The sequence below is a fragment of the Canis aureus genome, chromosome 8 (genome assembly GCF_053574225.1).
Source record: "Canis aureus isolate CA01 chromosome 8, VMU_Caureus_v.1.0, whole genome shotgun sequence".
NCBI classification, from domain to species: Eukaryota; Metazoa; Chordata; class Mammalia; order Carnivora; family Canidae; genus Canis; species Canis aureus.
The window spans coordinates 35,003,007-35,021,103 of NC_135618.1; the positions used below are offsets into that span (position 1 = coordinate 35,003,007).

The following is an 18,097-nucleotide window of genomic DNA, read 5'->3' on the forward strand; positions in this document are numbered from 1 at the left end:
TCAGAGAGCAAAATCTGTATTAAGGACTAATTGGGAGGACCCTGGTGGGGCTAACAGTTTGGCAAGGAGAGGATGGTACAGGCTAGCTATCAGGTGACAGGACTCCCACCATCCAATGAGTAAGCAACTCAAGTCTCCTTTCTGCTTTGCTAGCACATGCTCCGATGGGACCTGTGATGGCTGTAACTTCCACTTCCTGTGGGAGAGCCTGGCTGCTTGTCCACTCTGTTCCCCTGCTGACTACCACGCTATCGTCAGCAGCTGCGTGGCTGGGATCCAGGTGGGTTTCTCTGCTTGAGGATGTCCCAGGAGAGGATGAAATGTGATCTCTGAGTTCCTTTGTTTTTCTCCCCAATAGAAGACTACTTATGTGTGGCGAGAACCAAAGCTATGCGTGGGTGGCATCTCCCTGCCTGAACAGAGAGTCACCATCTGCAAAACGATCGATTTCTGGCTGAAAGTGGGCATCTCTGCAGGCACCTGTACTGCCATCCTGCTCACCGTCTTGACCTGTTACTTTTGGAAAAAGAATCAAAAGTACATGATGGGGTATCGGAGTTTGGGGATGGGCAGGATTGGATCATTGAACCGGGAAGAGAATAGCCAAGAAATAAATTCATGAGGCTTTTCTCTGGAGTTCGCCACAGACCCTGTGACTCTGGCCAGAGACTTGTTGAGCCACTTATCCAATGTATACCTTGGCTATCCTGACCCTGTTCAGGAACGGGGACAGTACCACATGGCAGTCTATAAATGACTGTCAGATGCTCAAAAGCATAGTATCCTCAATTTGTTGTTATTATTAATAATTAAAATAATAACTTTGTGATTCCAATATTTCTATTAGGCTTTGGGTACACAGCAACAGCCAGCCTTAACAACAGCAACAACAACAACAACAACAACAAAGATTGCTGACCTGGAAATCAAGATTCCTTAGCTATATGCCCAGGCCTCACACCATTTTGTTATGCTTCAGTTTCCTTACCTGTGGTTACCTGTTTATGGCCCAGTCCTTCTCCCTCCCCTCTCCCTTATTCCACAATTTGTTATTTTCTCTTTCCCATTCCCCCTGCCTCATAGACTGGAGTACAAGTACTCTAAGCTGGTGATGAACGCTACGCTCAAGGACTGTGACCTGCCAGCAGCCGACAGCTGTGCCATCATGGAAGGCGAGGATGTGGAGGATGACCTCATCTTTACCAGCAAGAAGTCACTCTTTGGGAAGATCAAATCATTTACCTCCAAGGTAGGGAGGCTGGCCAGCGCCCCTACTGAGGTCAGCCTGGAGGGCTGGAGAAGACACCAGTCCTAGGACACTGAATGGTCCCACACTGTTCAGGGACCACTCACTACTCTACTCCCCACCCTCCCGACTGTTCTATCCCCCCACCCTCAAAATCCTGGCTTCTACCTTCAGTATTTCCACACCATTACTGTTTCCCATGGGGCCCAAGGCTGCTCTTGACCAGGCTCCTTCTCTCCCAACATGCACTCCAGTTGATGGACTGTTTGGGCCTTTTAACTTCCAGAAGGAGTATTGAACCATCCACGTTGTAAGAATCATCCCCCCCCCTTTTTTTTTTTGGAGGGTGGGGAAGAGGCGATCTCTAGGATCAACTTCTGATAGAAGCAAGGCTCTCCTTTGACCAGTGGAGGGTGCTGTCCCCTGATGTCTGGGCCCTGGTTCCTTGGGGGGCTGAGTCATGGTGCTCACGGCTGAGCATTGTGGAGGCCGGATAGTTGGCTGTGTATGTGTGGGTGGGTGAGCAAATTTGAAGCTCATAAATGCAATGCTGACAACACTGTCGCTGGGTGTGGGGTGAGCAGAGAGCATCCAAGAAACGCCTCCAGGGCCACAGCCCTCTGCATCCCCAGTCTGCCAGAACCCATACCTCACTGCTGCCCTGAACCAGTTCATCAAACAGGTGTGGGTGGGGAGGGTGGTAACAGAGAGGAGTGGACTGGAGGGATGGGGAGGGGAGGGCTGGTGGGTGTTTAGATTGCTGAATCTCATTCCCTTTATGCTGACCTATCACGGTGACGTTGCATGAACCTGCATTGCGTGCCCGTGCATGTATTTAATCAATGAGACAACAACTTCCCCTGGGACTCCTGAGTCTTTCTGGGTTTTTAGAAATCAGGAAAGATGCAAAGCAGGGGATCTTAAAGATTTTTCTTATCTTCTGACTGACTGAAAGGACCAAGAAGAATAGAGGGTATCTTATGTCTGTTTCCACAAAGCTACTGGAAGCAGGAATTCCGTAAGGGTTCCTTCTGTCACCTATTTTCCATTTCTCTCCTTTGTTTCCCAAACTTGCCCCCGTGCAGCAGCCAGCTCCTGTCACCATCTCTCTTTCAGAGGACTCCTGATGGATTTGACTCCGTGCCACTGAAGACATCCTCAGGAGGCCCAGACATGGACCTGTGAGAGGCACTGTCCTGCCTCCCCTGCCTCCTCACCTGGGCACGTCACCTTGCAAGCCTGTGGCAATTTGGGTGCCAGCTTCCTGCTGGAAATCTCTTCATTGTGGCCTTATCAGAAGAAGTTTGAATTTCAGATATTAGGTTTTTTATAGAATACCCAAGCCCTCCTTTCTGCTTGCCTCAAACCTGTCAAATATACCCACACTTTGTTTGTATATTACTCCCTTGCTTGCATCTTGTTTCCCAAAATGGTCCAGCCGCCAGAGTCATAGCTTCATCTGCTCATAACTCTTATAGCTATGGAATGAAAATAGTTCTCTCTTCTTAAATATAGAAACAACTTCCTCTGTCCCCTTATTTAAGGGCAGAAGCAGCTGGAGGTTTGTCCGATGATATGCCCTTCAGCTCATGATCTCTTGAGGAGAGAGGCTGGGTAAGGAGGGTGTTGGCGTTCCCTCCTGGACCATCATGGTAGCCTGGATTCGTCTCTCCTGGATAACCAGCTCACATTGAATTTCGTGCACATAGGCTGAGGGCAAGGTGAGTAAGGCCTGGGGAAGAAAAGGCTCGATAAGCACAAAGAGAGGCAAGAAGGAAAGTTTTATTTGTTTTATTTTTAAAACTAGGTACTTTACTCCCTTTTTCTCAGTAAGCAATAAATATTCTCACAGGAGCCAAAGGAAAAAGTGCACCAAGAAAATACCGAAAGCCCTGGTGGATCTATTCTCCCAACACACACTTTTTTTTTTTTTTTTTTTTAACATCCCACCATCTCCCTAGGACACTAAAGACAGCCAGGTAAGCCCCAAACACAGATGTTCTAGCTTTCTTCTCTGCTTGCTTTGACCCACAGAGATGACAAACCTTACCAGTAAGGAAAATTTCCTGTCCTTGAGGGCCCCATTCATAGAGATTTGAGCCTTATCATTGGAACAGGGGTATCTTATTTTGAAAGAACACAAGGAAGCCAAGGTTTTAACGGGGCTGTCTTGGAGGATCCGGCCCACAACGGGAAGGACCCGAGGTGGCTAGGATGTCTGCTTCTAAGCTTAACCATCTGCTCAGCTGCAGAATAAACATTTTCTAGGCTGGCCAAAAAAGGGAATTGACTCCCAGCCTATACCTGAGCCAGAGGACCAGATCAGTCTTCATGGAGGAAAGACTAGAGGAATTGAACAAGATATTTGGCAAACTGGTACATGTCATGCTTTCAAGCCCCTAACCTTCTCTGTTTCCTGTTCCCATTTCTTCTGTGTGCTAAAAAAACTAAAAAGACTTCTAGTCCCAATTTCTGGCAGCATCCTTTCTTAAAGGTGAGTAAAGTGAGTGTCCTCTGTGCCTCTTTTCTCCACTTTTATACCCAGTATAGTTGATGGACTTCAAGTAACTACAATGGCAAAATCAGTGCAAGAGTTTAAAATTCCCATTTTCTTTTTACTACTGGTGATCCTCCCTCCCATGTTGTCAGGCTGGCATGCCCATCCCTTGGTCAAGGGTCCAGTTATCCTTGGCTGTGCCTATCTCCTTTTCTGAGTGGCCACCTGGTGCCCACAGTGTAGGTATAGCATGGGATGGCAATTCAGGGTGGTTTGTCTGCCATAAAAAGGGTCTGCTAAAAAAAAAAAAAAAAAAAAAGGGTCTGCTGTTCTGATGAGGCATGGCTGCCCTGGCAGTGGCCTTAGAAAAGGGTCAGTGAGAACCGGGCCCTGCTGTGACCTCTGGTCATCAGTAGTAGCATCACTGAAGGCAGGCAGTCCCATTGGTTCAATAAATCTAGAAGCTTTGGGGGGTATCCTCCTCTCGTGGGAGTCAGGCTCTCAGATCCTGTAGCGATATTGGAATTTCTCCCAATGGATGCAGATACCTAGCTCCTGAACTCTAGTGTAAAGTTTTCTGTAGCTTCAGCAACACCCAGAAAGCATCTCCTTTCCCACTGAATAAATTTATTTGGTGACAAGAGCCATACAAGGTCCTTAGATGACTCTGGAAGCAGTAGGAAAAAGTATATACCCTCTTGACTTCTTTATCCTGACATCTTGAAACTGAGTGCCCCCAGACTGACCTCAGACTCCACTGATTTAGGCATAAATCATCTCCCTTTTACTATCCCTTAGTGTACCGACTTCTACAGATCTTCCCTATGTCCTGCCAGGAGCTCCTGAGTTATAATATTGGAATCACCTGTTCCTTAGACATATTTTATATTTTTAACAGCCCTATTGAGATATAATTCACATACCATACAATTGGCTCATTGAAAATGTACAATTCAATGGATTTTAGTATATTCACAGAATTGTGCAGCAATCACCATAATCAATTTTAGAACAGACACATGTTAGATTTTATATGGGAAAAGCCTTTCTCTCTTAAACCAAGACTATAATGGTTTGCACAGGCTATTGGGGGAGATAAAATACTTAAATCCCATTTGGTTACCTAGAGTGGAAGGCATAAGTAATTCTCATGTAAGCATCACCTGATTTGGCTGGGAAGACAAATGAGCATTTTGGTATATTCAAGGACTGGGCGATTTCTTATACCAACACATTTTTTTTTGGTCTGACTCTACATTAAAGATAAGACTGACTATATTTATACAATAGAGACTTTGTAACGGATTTTTCAGCTTTGTGAAACCAAATTTTCATCTCATCAAGACTGCTTGGATTTCCTTTTTATTTTGTATTCCAAGAGTTTGTAGTTTGTTAGGGGATGGCTATGGCTTGTCACATTTTTCCCCTTTTCTTTTTTTGTCAAATAAAAACATATGTTTCAAGTTGCTTTTTTGAACATGGGTCGGGCGGCTGGATGGGGGAGTGAGAAATGGAAGTGATATTGAAGCTTTAGCTGAAGGTGAGGAGGATTTTGGAACTCCAGAGTAACCGAGAAAAGAGCATGCTTCAGAGCAAAAGGGACCTAGACTAGAAAGCCTCTCACCATCTGTTGAGGGATCAGCCAACAAGCAAAGCCTGTTTCCAGGTAATAAAATGCATCTAATGATGCCTCACTTCCCCAAATTGGGTGAGGATCAAAGAGTTCATATAAATCACTTAGCATCTTCCCTCCCTTCCTTTCCAGTTTAGTTTCCTCTGGGGTGGCACTGAGGCCAGCCACATAACAATGTATCTACAAAGACAAGTAAAATTCTATTCTTTGGGCCTGAGGTGGACTCTTAGAGACGAGATGTGGAGAAAATCCTAGGGGACATCGGGACCTACCATTATTTCCAGGGGTAGCTGGCTTTTCCCGCATTAGTACTTTTCCTTCACTCTAGTTGAGAGCATTTAACCCCATAAAAAGATTTCCCTCAGCTGGTTGCTTCCCTCAGACTGAGTTTTACCTGGTTGTACTGATGGCTTAATATTTACATATCACCCCTGCTTATGTATAAGGTCCAAACTAGAGACAGGTACTATCCTCATTGTAATAGATTAAGAAACTGCATCTCCAACAGAGTACTGTGGCATGGAAGGTCCCTAATAGCATACCTGCCCCTCTCTATCCACAATTGCTTCTACTCTACCCACATTTTTTTAAAGTTGTTTTTTCTTTTTTTAAGATTTTTTTTTCTTTTTTTAAGATTTTAAGTAATCTCCACGCCCAGTGTAGGGCTCAAAACTTGCAACCCTGAGATCAACGGCTGCATGCTCTACTGAGCAAGTCAGACACCCTGCTGTCCCAGCAACTTGACTATCCTTCACTTATAAGCTCTTTCATGCCTCCCTGTGTCGGCCTCTGCCTCTGCCTTTTGCCCCTCCCCTTCCTTTTCACCCGACTGACCCCTACCCAGCCTTCAAAATCACCCCACTGTGAAACTTACCCTGGCTCACCCACTGCGGACACAATAGTGAAGAAACACTGACATGGGAGTACCATAGTTAATTTACATGGATTCAACCATATACTGTACAGTGTCCCAATGTCACAAACAAACAACAGACATGACTAAGCTTGAAACTGCGGGAGAGGGGATCCCTGGGTGGCTCAGCAGTTTGACGTCTGCCTTTGGCCCAAAGCGTGATACTGTAGTCCCGGGATCAAGTCCCACATCGGGATCCTTGCATGGAGCCTGCTTCTGTCTCTGTCTCTCTCTCTCTCTCTGTGTGTCTCTCATGAATAAATGAATAAAATCTTGAAAAAAAAAGAAAGAAGAAAGAAAGAAAGAAAGAAAGAAAGAAAGAAAGAAAGAAAGAAAGAAAGAAAGAAAGAAAGAAAGAAAGAAAGAAAGAAAGAAAGAAAGAAAGAAAGAAACTGCGGGAGGGGCACCTGGCTGGCTCAAACAATGGAGAATGCAGCTCTGATCTTAGGGTTTTGAGTTTGAGCCCCATGTTGGGTGTAGAGATTACTTAAAAATAAAATCTTAAAAGAAAAGAAATTGGTTGGGATGGGAGGTGGGATATGTGAATTATTTTAAAGATTTCCCAATCACTGACAAAGAAGTGAAATACACTGTCAGCTGAACAGGCAAGAAGATACTAATGTCTTGGTCTAAACCTTAAAGAAGACAATTAATTGAAAACCACAAAAAAAAAAAAAAAGAAAGAAAACCACAGAGCTACAATGCCTGTTGAAGAGACAAAGAAACTCATGTAAGGGACGCCTGGGTGGCTCAGTGGTTAAGTGCCTGCCTTTGGCCCAGGGAGTGATCCTGGAGACCTGGAATCAAGTCCCACATCGGGCTCCCTGCATGGAGCCTGCTTCTCTCTCTGCCTCTCTCTCTCTGTGTCTCTCATGAATAAATAAATAAAATCTTTAAAAAAAAAAAAAAAAAGAAACTCATGTAAGGCTGCATATATAAAAGTTCATGGCTAGGGGCACCTGGATGGCTCAGTGGTTGAGCATCTGCCTTTGGCTCAGGTCGTGATCTCGGGGTCCTAGGATTGAGTCCTGCATCGGGCTCCCTGTGAGGAGCGTGCTTCTTCCTCTGCCTGGGTCTCTGTCTCTTATGAATAGATAAATAAAATCTTTTAAAAAAAATCATGGCTAGTGTAAGAGCTATTCAAGGAGAATTTGGAATATAAACTAACTCCGTATCAGTGAAGTTAACAATCCCACATAAAACGTAATGCCCCAAACCATACAGTGTGGTAGGAGAATGGACACCTCATTCCAATTCTAACAGAGAGAGAGTAAGGATCAAAGTCGCCCCAGATCCTGGCAGCTTTCCCTGCCCATGTTATTTTTAGATGGTTTCCTCCTTCATTGTCCAAGGACAGCAACATTAACTTCTTTTGTTATTGTGTCTCTCTGATAGAAGGGAGTGGGCAGCCTCAAGCTGGAAGTTGGGTTGTCAGTTTCTTCTGTACCAGTATGATAAATGCTACTGGGCTGTAGGAACCTAGAAGCGGGGGGGGGGGGGGGGGGGGGGGGGGGGGGGGGGGTTGCTGCACCAATCAGGGAGAGGGGTGAATAGTGTATCAGAGAAAGCTTCCCCTAGGATGGAGGAATTAGCCCATTTGGAGTATCAGAGGAGGGAAGGGGAGTTCCAGGTAGAAGCAGTTTGTATAAAGGCTCAGAGACAAGAAAGGAGAGCTACAAGTAGCTCAGTATGGAGAATGTGAGAAGGGAATGCCAAGAGATAAGGGGAAGATTTTAGAGAATTTGGTAGAGGGCAGATCATGGAAGGCTTTGCAAGCTGTGTTGAGATGTTCTCCCAAGGGCAACAGGTAGTCACTGAAGGTTTCTAGTTGGGAATGAGAGGATAGGGCTTGCTTGTCCAACACTGAGAAATCCTCCCTTAGACTCAAGACAGAAAGTGGAATGCAAAGAGGTGCTAAAACAAGGCCTAGGAGAGCCCTCCTACACTGCCAAGCATGTGCACTGGTAAAATCTGAGGATGGCGTCTGTGGCTGGGTGCTCCCTCACTTCTTGCTCCCTCCCTACAGCTACTCATTCTCCTCAGTCTGCCCAATAGCTACCCCAGACTCCCAAGGCAATATCGCAGCTAGGACTCTACTCCCTGAACCTGTAACAAACTTCTAACCTCTCAGCCTATTCCCTGCAACCCACTCACCCAATAAGGATATAATAAGCACCTACCACGTGTAAGACACTATGCTAGGTCCTGTGGAAATAAAAATACAAAAACTAGTCTCTGCCCTATGAGAAAAAGCCGCTCTTTCTTTCCTTTCCTTTCCTTTCCTTTCCTTTCCTTTCCTTTCCTTTCCTTTTCTTTTCTTTTCTTTTCTTTCTTTTCTTTTCTTTTTTCTTTTCTTTCTTTCTTTCTTTCTCTTCTTTCTTTCTTCTTTCTTTTCTATTTATTTATTTACTTATTTATTTATAAATTTATTTTTTTTTTGGTGTTCAATTAAGCCACATTTTCTAGCAAGTTCCTCAAGCCTCTGTTTTCTGCTTAAGGAATGCTAACAGACAAGCCCAAACATGAGACTATCTTAGTGTCTTACCAGTATTCAGGTTTTGGCTCTATTGCTTAATTTCCCTGGGCCTCAGTGTTCTTGTACAGAAGATAAAGGGGTTGGCCTAGTTGTTTTCCTTGAACCTTCGAGCCCGAGTCCTCAGATGTAGCACATATAGCTATTCTCAGTAATAAAACCTAATAGAAACCACACATCCAAAAATGGTAGGGTTTCACATCATCACTCCATCACTAAAGTATTATGTTGATTTGCTTTTGTGTTAGCAAAAAGTAACATTGTGTAGTAATACTTTATTTTCTGTAGATCAGAAATTCTAATTACTATCTGATTAGTAAGAAAGGAAAATGAATTTTGTAATATGTTTGTTAGACAAACATTTTAAAACATGAGGGACAAGGTGATGAAAAGATTAAGAATTAGGGATCCCTGGGTGGCGCAGTGGTTTGGCGCTTGCCTTTGGCCCAGGGCGCGATCATGGAGACCCGGGATCGTATCCCATGTCGGGCTCCCGGGGCATGGAGCCTGCTTCTCCCTCTGCCTGTGTCTCTGCCTCTCTCTCTCTCTGTAACTATCGTAAAAAAAAAAAAAAAAAAAAAAAAAAATTAAAAAGAAAAAAAAAAGATTAAGAATTATTGGTCTAAAAAAAATAAAAGAATTATTGGTCTAGTAGCTAGCTAACATTCACCTCCAGCTCTAAAAAATCTTATGATTTTTAAGCTGATGAATGAAGTATGCTATTATGCTAATTTATTAATCAGGTAACATGAGCATTTTAAAAGAAGATGGCTATAATATAATGATCGGACCAATGGCAAAAATTCCTAAGGAATTTTTTTTTCTTTTTAATTTATGAGAGACACAGAGAGGCAGAGGCATAGACAAAGGGTGAAGCAGGCTCCATGCAGGGAGCCCGATGTGGGACTCCATCCCATCCTGGCCCTGAGCTGAAGGCAGACCCCCAAGCGCTGAGCCACCCAGGCATTCTGATTCCTAAGAAAGTTTGGAGCGGCCAGAATTTTAAGGTCATCCTTCCAATTATACTGACGACCTCCTTATAGGATTGGCCCAGTGAACCTCCTCTCCTAGGCCTGGGCCCCAGTGTAGCCTCAGGAACACCCATCACTGTCCTGAAACTTAGCAAACTACACACTTTGGCAGTGCCTTCATTGCCATGGAAGCAGTCAGCCCCTATCAGACCTTGCCCTCAGAAGATTGTGGGGAACCTTACACTATGAAGACAGTTTTCTTGCATGTTTTCTTCAGAGACTGCAGCTGTCCTTTCCACTGGTTTTAAATCTAGCATCCCAAGCAAAGTGAACCTAGGGAGGCAAACCCAGACAACCCCCTTTCCCAAGCCTCCCTCCAGTGCTCTACCTGTCAGCTTCTACCACTGTCCTTAGCGCCCTACTACATCTAAGTTGGCTTGGTAACTCCTTGTTGTGGAGCAGGGATAGCAATGCCATATCCTCATCACAGGAACCCATACAAGTGCTGTAAGGTCAAGAAGGTCTTAGCACAGCCAGCTGTGGGGCACTAGGAGTGGGGCTCTAAAGTCTCAGTAAATTAGAAGGATGGGGTGGACAGATCATCTATTCCCTAATCCTCCAAATAATCTCCTTATCAGCAGTACTTTTTGATAACCTTGGCTCCAAAATGCAACCATAATATTCCACTGTAAAGCCCTAAACATTATAAAATGAAAATATGGTAAAATCTTTGTTCAAGGAGTTTTAAATAGACCCTAGATGTGACTTCCATACTTCATACTGCCTTCAAATCTGCTTCAAATCGGCCCTTGGAAAAATCTCATGTCTCTCTCTAAAATATTTCAATCTCACTTTTCCAATCCTGCGATTCTAAAGGTTGGTAATAGGACGATCTGATTTGCTCAATCATCAGGCTAAGAAAGGTATTCTAGCTGTAAGGCAGGAGAGCAGGAATCTCGAATTGAGGTAACCCAGGGACTAAGGCCCGTAGTCATTCTTGTCCACAAGAAGATGGAGAAGGGAACAGAGGTTCAAGGACAGTGCCTAGCCTTAGGAACCGCGTCTGTTAAGACAAAGACTGGCATCCATCGGAAGCTCTAGCTTCCAAGCCAGAGACCATGCTGACAGGCACTCGCTTTTACCGGACAGTCTGAGATCGCACAGAGCGCGGCCCTGGGGAGGACGCACGAGCCCGGGACCAGGCCCAGCCGCCCGGCGGGCCGCGCGCACCCGGGCCCCGCGGGCCGCCCCCCGCGCCGCTGCTTCGGGCCGAGAGGGGGCGCCCGCGCGCTCGGGCCGCTCGGGCCGCGCCTGCGCGCGGAGGGCGTGTCAGCGCCGGCGCAGTGCGGCGGCCGCCGGTGCCCGGCTCGGTTCCTCACGTCCCTCAGCGTTGGCTGCGGCAAGGAAACATGGTGCTGGATCTGGATTTGTTTCGGGTGGATAAAGGAGGCGACCCAGCCCTCATCCGAGAGACGCAGGAGAAGCGCTTCAAGGACCCGGGGCTCGTGGACCAGCTGGTGAGGGCGGACGGCGAGTGGCGACGCTGTAAGTACCGGGAAGCGCGGGGTAGCCCGGGCGCAGTCCACGCTGCCTCTCCCGACCGCTCCCAGCCCTCCCCGGCGGCCTCCCCCGCGCCCTCCCCGGCGGCCTGCCCCGCGGCGGTGACGCCCAGGCCCTCGCTGGGCCCTAGAGGGCGGCGTGCGGCCCGGCCGTCCCATCTCTTCCCTCCTGGCGCGCCGGCGCCGGGCTGTGGTGTCGCGGAGGAGCGGGGCGCGTGCGCACCGGGGCCGTCCGGCCAGGGCCGCCCGAGTAGCCAGAAGAACGGGGGGGGGGAGGGGGCTCCTAACACTCCCCTCTGGGCCCCTTGCGTCCCTTCCTGTCTTCAGCGAGGCCCCCGAGCGGTCCGCCTCTAATCTGATAGGACCGAAGGCTCCAGCCTGACACCGACTCGCATCTGCCGCCTAATAGTTCGGTCCACCCACATTGCAAGTATTTGGGGACTTCGGAAGCCGCCCCTGGCTAAAACCGGGAGCTTTGGGGAAGGTCATCCCTGTGACCTGCAGGCGTACCTTTACGAATGGATGGAGGCCTTTTCCGTAGGAGACTAGATACGGGGAGAGGAGTGCGGTGGGCGAGAACAACCTTGTAACCATGGATCCCGTTTAATTGTGATTTGTGCAAGTTTTCCTGAAAAGACGTTATCAGAGTTGGTCTAGACCCTGGGACTGATCCGGGCATCTTTCATGAAGCTAAATAAAACCACAGAACCGCCTATCAGCTTCTGCCTGAGTTGACCCGGGGTAGTCACTGACTGGCCGGAAGCTGTCAAGCACACGTGATTCATTTTTTTGTCTGATGCAATAGGTCTGTAAGCAACTGGGAGCCAGGTTTTATGACAGCACGCTGCAAAGGCCCTCGCTGTCCAAGAGTGCGGTGCAGTTTTATTAGGAAAATTGGTTTTCCTAAATTTATCAGAGTATTGGGTGGATAGAGGGTATTTGTTTAACTTCTGTTTTCTGCTGATTCTGTAGTCTCAATCTTTCAGATGTGTTATTTGTTTGACCATGAGATCCCACCACCTAAATCTCAATCTGAATTTTTGAGTTGCAATGGAATTAAATTAAAGGAAGGAAAAAAACCAGACTGGACACTTTTACTGAATTGGAAGTCAGAAGTATTTGATTTTGTGTACAGCTGTTAAATGACTTTGAATGTGTTAGTCTCTTGTGTAAGATGTACACATCCACAGGAAGTTTTGTTGCTTGCTTAATGAGTGGATTTGTGGTGAGAGGAGGAGTTCTTTGGGGACAGGTTTGTGTTTTATTCGCCTGTATGTCCCAATAGCAAGGGTATACGTACACATACAGGGGGTATATAAATAACATCCCAGTATCTACCTGGTGCTTGGTAAGGGCTTGACAAAGGTTTAGTGAATTCACGAGTATCTTCTGTACTGGGGGCACTTTGGCCTTCTGTATGAAAAACAGTTTATGTAGGTTCTTTTCAACACATTTGTTGATTTGATTCTTTTCTACCTAATGTCCCTTCCCAATATTCTCTTTGCAGCCAAAAGGAATTAATGATTTTTTTTCCCAAGTCCTGGGCTGCCCCTGTTGGACATTGACAGATCTTATCTTATATCAAGGTTCTTCTGTCATTGGCTGCAACAAGGACGTGTAACGCGGAGCCGCATATGTTGGGCAGCCTGGGTGGCTCAGCAGTTTAGTGCCGCCTTCGGCCTAGGGTGTGATCCTGGAGACCCAGGATCGAGTCCCACATCAGGCTCCCTGCATGGAGCCTGCTTCTCCCTCTGCCTGTGTTTCTGCCTCTCTCTGTCTCTATGTCTCTCATGAATAAATAAATAAAATCTTAAAAAAATAAAAAGAAAAAAAAACAAAAACTCATATGTTCCCTGACAGGACAGAGCAGGCTTCACACGTATATCTATTTGTCTACCTATAGACATGCAACATGCCACTAGGGCTCTGTGTGGAACACAGACGTCTCCTATAACTTGGAGTCGTAGTATCACATTGAAGTTTACCACAACTCTTCTAACTCCAAGGATTCAAACTGTGATTCTTCTTTTTAGTTCAGAGTAATATAGCAAGGGCACATTTGGGTATATAATAAGCATTTGTCTCAACTATTTACAAAGCTGCTAGATTTTTTTCTTTTTTTAAAGCTGCTAGATTTCAACGTATCTTGAAATCTGGTAGTTACAGGAATTCTATCTAGCCTGTGCTATTGTGAATGAAAATTTTCTTTACTGCCTTATTGCACACTCCTTAAGCCGGGTCCTCATTTCGAGCACTTTCTCACTGCCTTCAGTTTTACTGAGATCTCATCTAGCGCAAGGCCACATCCAGGACATGTAATTTTTTTTTTTTTTTTTGGAATACAAATCTAATCATTTTACAGGTTTAAGTCTTGCAGTTGATATTCTTACCTTAAAGCAGTGCTGTCTGAGAGCCCCTGGGTGGCTCAGTTGGTTAAGTGTCTGACTTCTGACTTTAGGTCAAGTCATGATCCCAGTGTCCTGGGATCGAGTCCTAAGTTGGGCTCCCTGCTCAGTGGGGTGTCTGCTTGTCAGCTTCTCCCTCTCCCCCTCCCCTTCCATGTTTCAAATGCTCAATAGCTTCCTACCTAGTGGCTACCATATCAGACAGTGTAGCCCTAAAGCATAAAAATACAAATTAGTTAAGACAGTTTACAAAGCCCTGCATGTCTTCCTAGCCTCACCTTCTGTCACTCTCCCACATTTGTCCTCCACTCTTTGTTCTAGACTTGTTATGTTACGTGTTTGCTCTTTCACATGTCCATGATTGTTGCCTCTTCTTGGATATTCCTTATCAGGCTGCTGCCCCCATTCCCATCAGCCTCCTCGCGAAATTAACTCTGCTCCCATAGCACTACCTCATTTGTTGAGTGTTCTCCACGTATTATATATCTTGTTGTGACATTTATACTACTTTTATTTTTTTTAAGATTATTTATTTATTTATTTGACAGAGAGAGCACAAGCGAGAATACAAGCAGGGGGAGTGGCAGAGGGAAGAGAAGCAGTTTCCCCCCTGAGCAGGGAGCCTGATGTGGGATCATGACCTGAGCCGAAGGCAGATGCTTAACCAACCGAGCCACCAGGTGCCCCTATACTGCTTTTAGATACAACCTTTTTAAACTTATTTTTTATGGAGATGTATTCAGTAAAATGTACAGATTTTCATGTGCAGCTTAATGGGTTTTATAAAGCTGTATATGTATCTAACCACCACCCAGGTCAAGATCAAAGAAGACATTTACAGCACCCCAGCATGCTCTCTCATGCCCCTTCCAAAAATAACAGTGTTCTGCCCTCTGTCACCATAAATTAATTTTGCTTGATGTTAAACTTAATGTAAATGGACTTATGTAGATATTTTTGTATGTGGATTCTTTCCCTCAGAATTATGTCTATAAAATTATTCTATCTTCATGTGGCTTCGTGGCTGGTTCATTTTCATTGCTATGTAGTACTCCATTATGTAAATATACCAATTATCCATTATGTAAATGTACCAATCAATTCTATTGATGGACATTCTGATTGTTACCAATTTGAGGGTATTATGAATAAAGTGCTATGAATATTGCTTTGTGTGTCTTGGTATATGGAGGCACTCATTTCTGTTAGGTATATATGGGTGGAGTTGCTGGATCATAAAGTAGGTAGATACATGTTTAGATTTAGTAGGTATTACCAGATAGTTACCCTAAGTAGTTAATGGCAATCAACACTCTCACCAGCAAAATAAGAGTTCTAGTTTTTCTACAGCCTTGTCCTAAATATTGGCAGTCTATTCAATTTTAGCCATTCTGGTGGATATGTAGTGGTATCTCTTTGTGGTTTTAATTTGCATTATCCTGGTGAGTAAAGGTATTGAGCACCTGTTCATATCCCTGTTAGTATTTGGATAGCCTATTTTGAGAAGTGTCTGTTCAAGAATGTTGACCAGTTTTTATTTGATTACCTGTCTTTTTCTTATTTATTTGTAGGTATTCTTTATCCCTTCTGGATATAAGACCTTGTCAGATATTTATATTGCACATATTTTCTCCCAGTCTGTGACTTGCTTCTTACTCTTTCAGTCTTTTAATGAACAGAAATGATTAATTTTAGGGGTGCCTGGGTGGCTCAGTCGGTTAAGTACCTGACTTTTTTTTTTTTAATTTTTATTTATTTATGATAGTCACACAGAGAGAGAGAGAGAGAGAGGCAGAGACACAGGGAGAGGGAGAAGCAGGCTCCATGCACCAGGAGCCCAATGTGGGACTCGATCCCGGGTCTCCAGGATTGCACCCTGGGCCAAAGGCAGGCGCTAAACCGCTGCGCCACCCAGGGATCCCAAGTATCTGACTCTTGATTTCAGCTCAGGTCATGATCCCAGGGTCCTGGGATCAAGCCCCATGGTGGGCTCTGAGCTCAGTGGAGAGTCTGCTTGAGATTTCTCTCCTTCTCCCTCTGCCCCTCCTCCCACTCATGCTCTCTTTCTCTCTTACTAAAATAAGTAAATCTCTTTTTAAAAAGAGTCTGACTCAGGATCCCTGGGTGGCTCAGCGGTTCAGCGTCTGCCTTTGGCCCAGGGCGCGATCCTGGAGTCCCGGGATTGAGTCCCACATCAAGCTCCCGGCATGGGCCTGCTTCTCCCTCCTCCTGTGTCTCTGCCTCTCTCTCTCTCTATGTCTATCATAAATAAATAAATATAAAAAAAAAAAAGAGTCTGACTCTTTTTAAAGAGTTAATTAATTAATTAAATAGTTCACTTTAATTAATTAAAGAGTTCATTAATTTTAATGAAGTCTAATTTATTGCTCTCTTCTTTGTAGTTTTTGCTGCCTGTGTTTGTTTAGGAAATCTTTTCATTCCCAAGTTCCTGAAGAGATTTTCCAATATATTTTCTAGAAGTTTTATTACTTTGCCTATCACATTTAGGTGGATGATTCATTCCACATTGATTTTGGTATATGATGTGAGATAGGGATGAAGTTTATTTTTTTTCCCATGTTGCTCCAATTGCTCATGATAAAATGTAGGAACCTAGGAATGGAAGGGAACTACCTTAATCTGATAATAGATATTTATCAAAAAACCTATAGCTAACATTCTTAATGATGAATGTTGAATGCTTTCCCCCTGAGTTGGGAACAAGACAAGTATATCTGTTACCACCACTTCTGATTTACATTGTGCTGGAGGTTCTAGACAGTATGATATAAGGCGAAAAAAAAAAAGGAGGGGCTCCTGGCGGCTCAGTCAGTAGAGCATGTGACACTTAATCTCAGGGCTGTGAGTTTGAGCCCCATTTTGGGTGTGGAGCCTACTTAAAAAAAAAAAAGATTGGAGTAGAGTGTGATGACCGATGGTAATTAGATTTACTGTGGTGATCATTTTGCCTTGTATACAAATATCAAATCATTATGTTGTACACCTGAAACTAATACAATGTTGTATATTAGTTATACCTCAGTAAAAAAAAAATGATTGGTATAGAAGTAAAGCTGTCATTATTTGCAGATGACTTGATTGTGTATGCAGAACTGAACTACTTAAATTTAGCAAGGTCACTGTATACAATATACAGAATCAATGATATTGATTTTGTACATACAAATAACAAAAAGCATCTGATGCCTAGAATACATTTAGTAAATGACATTCAAGGTGCCTACACTGAAAACTGTAAAACATTGCTGAAAGAAATTAAAGATAATGAAGGAATATGCTATATTCATTGATTGAAATAGCAGTTATATTATTTTTTAATTGTTTTCTTTTCAGCACCTAGCATGATGTTTTCTTTTTTATTCCCAGCCCTTAACACGAGACCTTGCAAATAGAAGGGACTAAATAAAGTTTTTAAAAACTTTTAATTTCAAAATAGTTATAGATTCACAGGAAGTTGCAAAAATAGTACAAGGAGGTCCAGTGTACCCTTCACTCAGTTTCTCCCACTGATGACGTCTAACACAACTGGTACAGTATCAAAGCCAAGAAATTGACATTGCTACAATTCACAAACCTTATTCAGATTTCACCAGTTTCACATGCACTCGTGTGTGTGTGTGTGTGTGTGTGTGTGTGTAGTTCTATGCAACTTTATCCCATGTGTAGATCTGTGTAAGCACTGTCACATTCAAGACAGGACTATTCCGGGATCCCTGGGTGGCTCAGTGGTTTAGTGCTGCCTTCAGCCCAGGGCATGATCCTGGAGTCCCGGGATCGAGTCCCATGTCGGGCTCCTAGCATGGAGCCTGCTTCTCCCTCTGTCTGTGTCTCTGCACCCCCCACTCTCTCTATGTCTATCATGAATAAATAAATAAAATCTTTTAAAAAAAAAAAAAAAGACAGGACTGTTCCATCATCACAGAGATCCTGCTTACTGTCCCTTTGGAGTCCATTCTCTCTCCCCTCTCCTCTCCAGGCCCTGGTGACTATGTTTCTGTTCCCATCTCTCTAATCAGTGTAATGAGAAAGTAGATGATTTTGTACTAATGTTTAGTTCAAGTTTGGCAAAACCTTGAAAAACAGCTGCCTAGGAGCTGTCTCATTTCTATCAATTACACCTGTCAAAAACTTGCTGTTTACCATGTTGGTGCTCAAGCTTGGATTCAAGAGGTTCTACTTTTGCTAATTAGACTTAGGTTAATGAACCATAATACCAACATATTAGTTTGGGCCAGAATACCCATGTAGGCTGATTAGTGCACCGTCTTCCCCCCAAAGAAACTAAAGCATAAGAAACTTACTATTCTCCAGGATGCTGG

At 44.4% G+C, this 18,097-nt stretch overlaps 2 protein-coding genes and 1 long non-coding RNA gene across 9 annotated transcripts in view; 2 read left to right on the forward strand and 1 right to left on the reverse strand.

The window, feature by feature from the left end:
- The window catches only part of ELAPOR1 (endosome-lysosome associated apoptosis and autophagy regulator 1), a 70,593-nt gene extending 65,387 nt beyond the window's left edge, over window positions 1–5,206 (forward strand). Inside the window, exons 19-24 of one of the 6 annotated variants that reach the window (XR_013384670.1) lie at window positions 154–280; window positions 359–537; window positions 1,084–1,249; window positions 1,501–1,556; window positions 2,332–2,967; window positions 3,099–5,206. Coding sequence is in view for 5 of the 6 variants with exons in the window: in XM_077905739.1 (XP_077761865.1) it covers window positions 154–280; window positions 359–537; window positions 1,084–1,249; window positions 1,501–1,556; window positions 2,332–2,431 (628 nt within the window). In the remaining variant the exon portion in view is untranslated. Of the gene's footprint in view, window positions 1–153; window positions 281–358; window positions 538–1,083; window positions 1,250–1,500; window positions 1,557–2,201; window positions 2,265–2,331 lie in introns of all 6 variants that reach the window. The other 5 variants (XM_077905740.1, XM_077905739.1, XM_077905741.1 and 2 more) reach the window with 5 other exon arrangements.
- On the reverse strand, window positions 1–12,095 carry LOC144318619 (uncharacterized). Its single transcript, XR_013384671.1, has 2 exons — window positions 11,863–12,095; window positions 1–2,978 (listed from the first exon to the last, which is right to left on the reverse strand). It is a non-coding gene; the product is annotated as an uncharacterized LOC144318619 (long non-coding RNA).
- SARS1 (seryl-tRNA synthetase 1) overlaps window positions 11,120–18,097 on the forward strand; it is a 20,388-nt gene continuing 13,410 nt past the window's right edge. The window contains exons 1-2 of one of the 2 annotated variants that reach the window (XM_077905745.1): window positions 11,206–11,342; window positions 14,306–14,437. Coding sequence is in view for 1 of the 2 variants with exons in the window: in XM_077905744.1 (XP_077761870.1) it covers window positions 11,203–11,338 (136 nt within the window). In the remaining variant the exon portion in view is untranslated. Of the gene's footprint in view, window positions 11,343–14,305; window positions 14,438–18,097 lie in introns of both variants that reach the window. The other variant, XM_077905744.1, reaches the window with a different exon arrangement.